The 10,626-nt window shown below is 51.3% G+C and overlaps 1 protein-coding gene across 1 annotated transcript in view; it reads left to right on the top strand.

Annotated features, from left to right (window-relative positions):
* Nucleotides 1-3,123: 3,123 nt before the first annotated feature.
* LOC102378153 (cytochrome P450 2G1-like) overlaps nucleotides 3,124-10,626 on the top strand; it is a 16,244-nt gene continuing 8,741 nt past the window's right edge. The window contains exons 1-5 of the mRNA XM_025213067.1: nucleotides 3,124-3,199; nucleotides 3,607-3,688; nucleotides 5,259-5,400; nucleotides 8,124-8,165; nucleotides 9,741-9,903. Of these exons, the coding sequence (XP_025068852.1) occupies nucleotides 3,124-3,199; nucleotides 3,607-3,688; nucleotides 5,259-5,400; nucleotides 8,124-8,165; nucleotides 9,741-9,903 (505 nt within the window). The remainder of the gene's footprint in view (nucleotides 3,200-3,606; nucleotides 3,689-5,258; nucleotides 5,401-8,123; nucleotides 8,166-9,740; nucleotides 9,904-10,626) is intronic.

Genomic DNA, 10,626 nt, shown 5'->3' on the forward strand with positions numbered 1-10,626 from the left:
AGGTTCAGGATTTGGCTCCACGTTCCCAGTCATGGCAATGCAGGTCTACGGAGCTAACATGTGGGTCATGCCACAGGCCAGGGATTTTTTGGTCCTAAGCCAGAGCGTAGAGCCTGACACGAGAAGTCTTTGCGTAAACAAGAAGCAGAGGCAGGCAGAAGCATTTCAGGAAGCCTCTGATCTCAGACATGATCAATCCACTCAGGTGGATCTGCAAGTGCCTTGGTGCTGGACTAGCCAACTCCCCCGCTGACTGCCTGGTGCTGCACATACAAGCCCCAAGCGGATCAAACCAGACACCTCTTAGCATTGCTCTTAGTCTCCCAATGGTTTAGCACAGTGGAGCTTGGAGTCACAGCGACCTTCCTCCTGGCAGCCTGCGCTGCCTGCCTGATGATCTTCTGGGAGCGGAGATGGAGGCAACGACCAGGCAAGCTCCCCCCTGGGCCAACACTCCTGCAGACCCTAGGCTATGGGCTGCGGCTGAAGCAGCGTGGGCTGAACAAGTTGCTGATGTAAGTGAGTCAGGTTTCCTCGCCTGGGTCCTGGTTTCATTAGGAGTCCTTCCAGTTCCTGCCCTGGGCTCTTAGTCATTCCTGCATCAACCCACACAGCTCTCTGCGGAGCTGGGTCAAGAATTTGGTCTCAATTTCAAGGAGGAAAAGAGCGGGGCGAAGGTGGAGGGGGCGGCACTCATGCCTGGGTTGCCACATAGTCTGCCCCCCAAGGCCTTACCACGGGACCACTGCCTCTTTCCCAGCTGGATCTGGAACCCAGGAGTCCTGACTCATTTGTCTTTGCTTTAACTACTAGACTCTTCTCCCCCTGCAGCCAGCAACAGAGCCCGGGAGTCCAAACTCCCAGCCCGGGACACCCACCCTTCACCGGGGCGGTAGGGGCTTTCCTGTAAAAGCCAATTCTGCTCCATCTAGAAGGGACCTACAACGAGGCCTAGTTCCAAGCCCTTACTAGACCTGTATGGCGCTCCACATGCTTCAAGAGCTCTTCAAATTGCTCAACCCTAAGAATTCCCTCGATGACAGCTCTTTGGACCGCATGCCACTGACACCGAGACAATGGATGTGGAAGCCGTGAGTAGGTTCCTGCCTGACTTGGGGCCAGTAATAAGAGCCACAAATATTACATTCAGCCTTTCAGCATTCCCAGAGCAGGTTGGAATATGGGTGGGGGTGGAAAGCCAAAGCCATTATTTCTCCCCTAAAAATATTTGCTTAATTTGGGCTGAAATCTCGTTGTAAGCTCTGTGCTCTTGTCTGAATTCCTAGTTCTGCTCTTTTATCCCCAACCACCTCCTCCTCTGACATCTGGGAATGGCACCCAGCTCAGAACTTGATCTAGGCCAGAGACCCCACCACCTCGGCTGGAAATCCCTGGGAATGTGGGCATATCTGCAGGGTCAGCTCCCAGGGCGGCTCATGCATTTTACACCAGGCAGCCATGGGCTAGAGACAGATACAGCCCTGCTGGCAGGGACCCAGAGCCAGGACTCTCCAACTGCCTAGGAATATACTCATCTCACTGGGCTACAGAGATGTGCAAGGAACCAGCTCTGTGACATGGCCGGGTCAGAGACCTCATCTCCTCGAGAGCTGTAGGTCCAGAGGGCGGGTGCTGGAGCCCCATGGAGAGGTGGCAACCTAGACTCTCCCTGCTCCTTGCACTGCCTACTGGCTAGCTCTAGGCAGCCCCCAGCTCAGTGCCCAACCCCATGGGTTGCTCTTTCATGGCACCCAGCTCCCCTCCTTCTCTCTCAGAGCTAAACCTGGCAGTCCAGATCACACTGCGGGGCAGAAAGCCAGATGTTTGAGCCTCCCAGTGGCAGATTGGAGCCTCTTGTGAAAGCCATTCAGATCAGACAGGGAAGGAAGTGACCCAACGATGGCAGGCTGCACTGCAATGGCAAAGTCCACAATCCTTTGTTTTGGCACAGGCTTAGGTGGGTACGTGGCCAGTTGCAGCCAGGCTCATTCGTGATGTGCCCTGCAGCTAAACTAGGCCTTTATCACATGCCACAGAGATAGCTTTCCAGGTGCACGTTAATTATCTGATAATGGGGAGGTTCCATCATTAGGGAGGATTATGCTTTATATTTCAGGGAGGCTGGAGCTGGTGCTGCATTGCAAAACCTGCACAGAGAACAGTTATCCATGGAGAGCAATGGTGGGGGTTAGATGGGGGTGGGACTCAGAGGCGCTGGATTTCACCCCCAGCTCTGCCCGAGATGCCCTGGGCAGGCCTGGACTGGGCACTGGAAAAAAACAAAAAAAATCACCCATGATTAAGACGGCTTTGCCTTAAGCCTGCAGATGAGAAGGGGCTTGGGGCAGAGATAGTCTTTTACTGTGGGTCGGTGCTGCATTTAACACAATGGGACAGGGCTACAGAGAACCCGAGTGCCAGAGAGGGTGTGAACACAGAGAGAGGGACAGAACAATGTCCGTGACATCGGCGAGGCTTGGGGCGTGGTATTGGGGTGGTAGGAGCCACGCATAGCCCGTAAGGCTAGGGTGCCCCTGAAGCACCCATTGTAGAGCGGGACCCACGAAGAGTCTGGAAAATCCGCGGGGTCTGAGTATCCGGCAAGACATGATCGAGAGGGCATAAAAGGCAGCCTCCCTAATATATTGGAACATCAAAGACGTGGCGGGCGAGAATTTGAGGGGGCCCTTGGGCCAACTTGGCACGGGAAAGGGGCCTTGAGAAGATCACGGCCCTCCCGCAGGACCCCGCCGTGACACTTGGGCTTACCAGAAAACATTAAGTGGGTTTCAACACCCACTTCAATTACTAAATTTGGGCCAGGTTTGGAGATGGTGACAGATTTGAATAACTTTTCTTACTTGTTCAAACAAATGGCAGTCGGTATCCTGGGAGAGGGAGCCCCAGCTGAAAAGGAAGACGCTTCCTCAAATCCACTTGATTTCTAATTCAGAAGGGCATCACTCAGTACCCACTTCGTTCTTTAAATGATGGTTCCTTGTACTGGACATCATGTGACTTAGTGCCCCACACACTTCCCTCCATCTAGGTGTTGTCATAGCTAATGGGGAACAGTGAAAGCAGCTCTGGCGTTTCTCCATCTTAACCCTGAGGAACTTTGGGATGGGGAAAAAAAGCATTGAGGAGTGGATTGAGGAGGAAGTCCAGCACCTGGCGGAGGAACTCGGGAATGCCAAAGGTTGGTGTCTTGTGTTATGAGAAGAAATGCCTTCCATACCACTGTGCAGGTCTTGTGAACTCCAACTGTTTCTGGTTAATGGACAACAAGTCCCTGAAGGACTAGTTTTCAAAGAGCTCCTTTCCCACCTCAGGGTCTTGAGCAAGACTCAAATCCAGTGGCTTTCATCCTGGAGTCCATAGAGATACCTTGGGCTCTGCAGACTATGTCTAAGGGGTCTGGGAAAGATGACTGCGATCAAAAGTATGTGAGGAGGCACACTTACGATTCAAAGGGGTCCACACCTCCATTCCAAATTCCCAAAGGGTTCTGCAAATGAAAAAGTTTGAAAACCCCTTGTGAGCAAGCAGTATACCTCCACTTAGGAACCATGTCAGCTTACACTGACCTTTGTCTCTACCTCTCAGTCGTCTGCCACACCTTTGATGGAAAGTGGATGTTCAGAAGGATAAATGTTCTTGAGTTGACAGTCCGCTTGGCTCAGTGGCGGTTCTCCTGCAGGGCTCCACCTCCCCTACACTCTGCCCCTTTCCTCTCAAACTGGTCCGTAATCTCCACAGATGCTGAATGAAACCTATCATTAATTTCGTTCTTCCTGCTCTTTAGCTCAGCATCCTGTTCTCCTTCTTCACTGGTTCGGCCACTATACAGTCACTCTCATCAGATCAACCAATAATTATCTCATTGGGCTCCATCACATTTCTTCCCCTGTGGGCCTCTGTCCTATGACCCTGGCCTTCTCCACTGTCCCCTCTTTGGGAATCAAGCTCAGCTTCTTTCTTAACACTAAATCAAACCTTCGGGGAAGGATTTTCTTCTTTTCCTGTGTCCCAGTATTCTTCTCCAGTATAAATTAATTAAACCAAAGAAAGGGCTTCTTAGCTGTGCCCCTTGATCCTCTTTGTTACTTTATAAATCAAAACTCACAAATAAACGCCTCATATTTATTATCCCTCCTCCCAGGCGTGCTCTGCCATGGACTCTGCACCCCTGCTCAGCTCTCCTCACCAGCAGGATGGAATAACTCTTTCCTTTAGTCCAGCTGCTTCAGTTTTCTTCTCGCTCCCCACTTTTCTCGGTAGGCCGGCTCGCTTTCTCCTTCTCCTTCCTTCATTCATCTGGTATACACTAACCATTTACCCACTGACTTCTTCTTTCCCGGGGTCCCTGCTCGGGTTTCTGTGGGGATGACCCTCACAGTTCCTCTCCCCGCTGTTCCACTTTACTTATCTTTTAGGGAGGGACAATACTCAATCAGGCTAGTCCTGGTCCCCGCAGATCCTGAGGGTTCAGTGCACAGAGTTTCTTCTTAGGAGTTCTCTCCTCTTGCAGGCTCTGGTGGTGTTTTCCCATGCCGGGGACTCTTAGTGCAGAGTTCTCTAAACATTTTCCTTTTAAAATTTCCTGCTTCCCACTGCAGACCAATCACGGCCAGTTCCCTAGGGTAGGGCTGGGACCCTGTCCCTGCAACACCATTGCTGTACGTTTTCCCAAGTCCTCAGAGCCCAGCATCTCCCATCACTCCTAGGGGAGTTCTCTACTGGCCTCAAGTGGGCATCCCTGGAAATGCCAGATTCTTCTCAAAATCCAGACCAGCCACCCAGCACTGCTGGGCCCTGTTCCTTAAGTAGCTTCTTACCTGGGTTAGTTCTTTCCAGGAGCTCACATCTCCCTTTCTAAGGGTGCAACTCTGCTGTACTCCCCACAGAACAGGCAGACGTACCCAAGCTTCAGCTCCCTATCTCAGCTGTGCATAGAATGGGGCTCTGTGCCAGCTCGCCACTCACGTATTACCCTCTGGCATGTTTGCAGTCATTGCTAAGGTCCCTATGGAGGCACCCATTGACTACGAGCTGTGTCCAGGCCAACAAATTAAACCTGAGCCTACATACAACTCCAGAAGCTTTGAGGTCACACCTTCACCACAGGCTTTGTTACATCATTAACACTTACCGTTATGTTGTCAGAAGTCTTCACAATTTGATACTCTTAAAATTGGAAGGAAGGTGGTCATTGACCCTGCTGTTTCTCCATCACTGAGTTCTCCCTTTGACCCCAGCCTCATCATCACACATGCAGTATCTAATGACATCTGCTCCATTGTCTTTGGGATCTGCTTTGACTACCAGGACCAGAAGTTCCTGACCTTGATGGGTGCCATCAACAACTTTTTCTCAGATTTAAGCAGCATCTGGAGTTTGGTAGGAGATGTATCCAGAGCACGTGGAGAGTCAGGGGCTCTGCAATATGCTCCAGTCTTTGTCATTGGGATAAAGTTGCTCCATTGAAACCACAATACAGGAAGCCCATAACCCCATCATCAGCTGGGGCTCAGGGGCTTCAACATGCAGAAAGCCCATCATTCCTGTACTGGATATTCCTCTTAGCTACCATGGGACCAGAAGGGAACTGCCACAGTAGCTCCTCAATCCAATGAATGTGGCCTCAAGGCCCCTGCATTGATCCTTCCCAAAATACACAATGCCATTTGGGCACATCAGGGACCTAAGCCCTATCTTCTGGGAACACACAGCACACACGCAACCCCCAGGGCATAACAATGGTTAGAGCAGGAATCCAAGTCAAGACAGCCATCAAGGTTGGAGTTAAGCTTAAGTGGGAGTCAAAAGCAGATGTGTCCAAGGCGGAGATCACACTGTGCATCGAGATGGGGGAGATTGGAAGGGGCTGGGAATTCTGAGAGTCATTTCTGAGCTTGAGGTGAGTGCCATAAATCAAACCGATACGGATGGTGACACTGCCAGTCCCATATAAGAAAGGAGAGGAGGAATTATGAATAAAGCCCTTGAGCTTTCCGCTCCACTGAGCTCTCTTCCTTCTCCTCTTCTGCAGGAAAGGACCTGGGGGTGACAGTGGACAACACGCTGGATGCGAGTCAGCAGTATACCCTTGTTGCCAAGAAGGCTACCGGCATCCTGGGCTGCATTGGTAGGAGCGTTGCCGCAGATCGAGGGCAATGATTCTTCCTCTCTATTCGGCAACTTTTCTGAAAAGTTGTTCACCTAGGTCCTGGTGTTCTCCCTTGATATACTTGTAGGTGACTATCAAGTCACCTCTCAGCCTTCTTTTGCTCGAGCTGAACAGTCCCAGATCCCGAAGTCTCTCCTCATAGGGTTTTCCCCCAGGCCCTTGATCGTGCGGGAGGCCCTTCTCTGCACCCTTTTGAGCTTGTCCACATCCTTCTTGTAGTGCAGTGCCTAGAACTGGATGCAGTACTCCAGCTGTGGCCTCACCGTCGCTGAACAGAGGGGGAGGAGCACCTCTCTGGATCTGCTGGTGACACATCTGCTGACACACCTCAGAGTACTATTTGCCCTGTTGGTGACTTCAACACACTGGTGACTCATATTCACCTTCTGGTCAATTGTCACCCCTAGGTCTCTTTCGGATGCAGTGCCATTCAGTGGACCACCACCCATCATATAGATATGGTGAGGGTTCTTCCTACCCAGATGAAGGACCCAGCACTTGTCTCTGTTGAACCTCATCCAGTTTTGTTCGGCCCATACGACCAGCCTGTCAAGGTCATCCTGAATCCTTGACCTGTCCTCCGATATGCCTGCTTGTCCCCACGGTTTGGTATCATCCGCAAACTTAATCATTGCACTTTTCACTCCCTCGTCCAAGTCATTAATAAAGGTATTAAAAAGTATGGGCCCAAGCACTGATCGCAGGGGTACACCCCTGGAGGCGGCCTTCCAGGATGAGGCCACCCCATCAATTAAGACTCGTTGGGTTCGGCTGCTAAGCCAGTTCCCAACCCACCTCACTGTAGCCTGGTCTAGGCCAGAACTCTCCAACTTAACTGAGAGGATTTCATGGGACACAGTATCAAAGGCTTTGCTGAAATCTAGGTAGATGATGTCCACCTCCTGTCCCATGTTCAAGTGGTTAGTTACCTGACCATAAAAGGACACTAGATTTGTTAGGCATGACCTCACCTCTACAAAGCCATGCTGGGTGCTTCTCAGTAGCCAACCAGATGCGAGCTTGTGGGTGATGTCCTCCTTGACAATTTTTTCAAAGATCTTCCCCAGGACCAAAGTCAGACTGACCGGTCTATAGTTGGCAGGATCATCCCTCTTCCCCTTCTTAAAGATGGGTACCATGTTTGCCTTCGTCCAGTTGTTAGGGACAACTCCTGAGTTCCACGATTCCTCGAACAGCTTCGCCAGAGGCTCAGCTATGAGCTAGGCCAGCTCTTTCAGCACTCTCAGGTGAAGGTCATCTGGACCAGCCAACTTGAAAGTGTCCAACTGATCTAAGAGTATCTTCACCTGTTCTGGACTGGTTTTGAGGACCGCTGTCATTGCCATATTCTCTGTGCCCCTGGTCTGGTGACCAGCTCTTGCCTGATTTCAGGAATACTGATGCAAAGTAATCATTGAGGAGTTCTGCCTTTTTGCCGGGGTCAACTGTGAGCTTCCCCTCCATGTTCCATAGGGGTCCCACAATGGAAACTGATTTTTTCTTGCTCCCTATATACCTATTGAAGGATTTTTTGTTGTCTTTAATTTTGGTCACCAGCTTGACTTCCATGGATGCCTTGGATTTCCTTGTCTCATGTCTGCAGATCTTAGCCATGTGAACATATATGATGATGCCTCAGGGGCATACCAGCCAAGTCTCTCATGACTTCCTAATTTGGGGTTGCTGCTTGCCCGGTACAGTATAAATACACACACAGCCCAGGCAGGTGAGGATGAACTAGGTCAGATCAGACCACTCTTGGCACGGCTCTCGGTCTGCCAGGGTTTTGGCATGATGGAGCTTAGAGATGCAGCGACTCTCCTCCTGGCAGCCTGTACTGCCTGCCTGATGGTCTTCTGGGAGTGGAAACGACGGCAACGAATAAGCAAACTCCCCCCCAGGGCCAACACTTCTCAAACTCCTTGTCTACCAGCTGCAGGACAGGAACAAGGGGATGATTGAAATACTGCAGAAGGTGAGTCATCTCTTCCCCAGAGCCCTTGTTGTCGTACTGGTCTACTTGGGGAGCCATTTCCCTTCACCACCTGCTCCCCAGAGAGGGTGGGCGATGCTATCCAGGAGCTCTAGCAAAGCTCAGCACCTGTGCTAGCACAGACCCCACTACCTTGGGACTATGTGCATACCTGCAGGCTCAGCTCCCAGGACTGCTTATGCAATGGCTTAGAAATAGATGCAGTGCTGACACCTGGGATTGGACCTAGACTACACCCCACCTTTTACTGAAGAATGATCTTCACTGGGCTGTAGTTAAGCTTCTTCTCCAACTTGCTGTCCCCAGGTTGCCCAGGAGGTGGCTCCAGCAGGAAGTGTGGAAAGAGACCCATCATGCAGCCCAACAGGCTGGGCATTAGGGTTGTGGGTAATGGGTTCCTGAAGGCTCAAGGGATCCCAATGCCCTGGTCACCTACTTTGTGCGCAAGAACCCAAACCACAAGGCTTTTGATTGCTGCCAGCACCAACTCTGCTCTGGAGTCGTGGTGCCCTGCAGAGAACCTGCATTATGAGAGGGGGACAGGGACCTCCCCTCCGGGTGCCGAAACAGGTCTGCTGAGTGGTGTGTAAGGGTGGCAATGCGCACACTCCTTGCTCCTCACATTGCTTCCTGCCAAGCTCCAAGCAGCTCCCCAGTCGGCACCCAGCACCACGGGGAGCTCTTGGGTGGCACCCAGCACCCGCCAGCATCCTCAGGGCTCACCTTGGCAGTCGGCATCACATTCTGGGGCAAAGAACTAAATGCTTGGGAGGTCCAAGGCTTGTACAGAAAAGAAATGGACCAGATGACCAAAGGCTGCACTCCACACCACAATCCACTCTCTTTTTCTCAGCACATGCCTGGATGGGTAAATGACCAATTACAGCCAGGCTCTTGCATGATATACCATTCTCCCACCAATCTAGAGCCTCATTAAATGCCATGTAACTACAGGCTGAGGTGCACGGTTATAACCTGCACTGGGAAGGCTTGTTAAGCCAGTTCCATCCTTTCTTGAGTCACCACCTAAATGATGTGTCTGGCATCTGTTACATGGGGCTTTTCACTCCATGCATTTCCCTCCAGACAGCTTATGTTTCCAGTTAAATGTGTGTGTGAAGGCTCTGGTGACCAAGGGCCCAGACCCGTCCAGCTCAGCTCCTCAGTGGTCAATGGGGCCAAAATATTGTGCCTCATCAGATCTTTGGGACAGGTCTACCCCCTCAGTATGTTCACAGCTTACTACCAGGAGCTCCCATATCATGTCTGGGCACTACTGGAACAGTGAGAAGAAATCCCCCTAGCAGTGCTGGATTCTTTGTAGAGCCCAACTGGCCCAGCAGTTCTATGGGGGTATGAACTGATCCAGGATTTCGTGAGCCAACGTCCATCGCTTCTACACAGCATAGCCTCACCATGAGCCACTACCTTATGATGAACATGCCCAGTTCAAGCTATAGTCACACAATCCCTTGCCTGCCTGGGTTGAGTGCACCTTGCTGGTCATGGCTGCATCTGACCCTCATGGCTTCTCAGACATACCAACTCTCAACACAGGTGAAAGAGAAGTACGGCCCCGTTTTCACAGTGAATTTTGGCCCACGGCATTTAGTGTATTTCTGCGACTCCAATTCCATGAGGGAAGCCCTGGTGGACCAAGCAACAGAGTTCAATGGGAGAGCGAGAATGGAGTCACTGGACAGATTCTTCCACGGTCACGGTGAGTGAGAGCAAAGGCTGGGCTCTGATGACTGCCCCAGTTCAAGGTTGACTATAGGTCACGTCACATTTACTTATAGCTCACAGCTTCTATCCTCTACACCACAGCACTGCACTTGGGGCACACTGTTAGTGCATGTTCCACCAGGGCGCAGACGTTATTTCCCATCTAACTGACTTCTTTCATTGCTTGATGTCATCACATGCCCTTTGAAAGCATTGCCATGCACTCTAGGAACAACCCCCAGGGTATTTAGCTTTCCAGACCGCTCTTATTGTTTTTGACCACTCCAAATGTGATGTGCTCCAAAAATGGTGGATAACAGACAAAGAAAATGGAATCCACTTAGTATAGGGCAGGGGTGGGCAAAATGCGGCCCGGGGCTGGATGCAGCTCACCAGGCCATTCTATCCAGCCCACGGGGCCTCTAAAAATTTAGAAAATTAATATTCATCTGCCCTGGGCTGCCTGTCATGCAGCCCTCGATGGCTTGGCAAAACTCAGTAAGCGGCCTTCTGCCCAAAATAATTGCCCGCCCCAGTATAGGGTTATGATGGGACTTTTAGACAGCTCTGTAGTTTGCCAGCCCTCACGGGTTGCCATGAGTGGAAGTGAGCAAGATCCTTCATGTCAGGATTTACCTGGACAGCAACTACCGACAACTCAGAGGCAGCTTGGAATCAGGGAGCAAAGGGGCCACTGGCTTTTCGGGGGGGGCGGGGG

This window comes from Alligator sinensis, unplaced genomic scaffold, assembly GCF_000455745.1.
Source record: "Alligator sinensis unplaced genomic scaffold, ASM45574v1 scaffold1667_1, whole genome shotgun sequence".
Classification (NCBI taxonomy): Eukaryota; Metazoa; Chordata; order Crocodylia; family Alligatoridae; genus Alligator; species Alligator sinensis.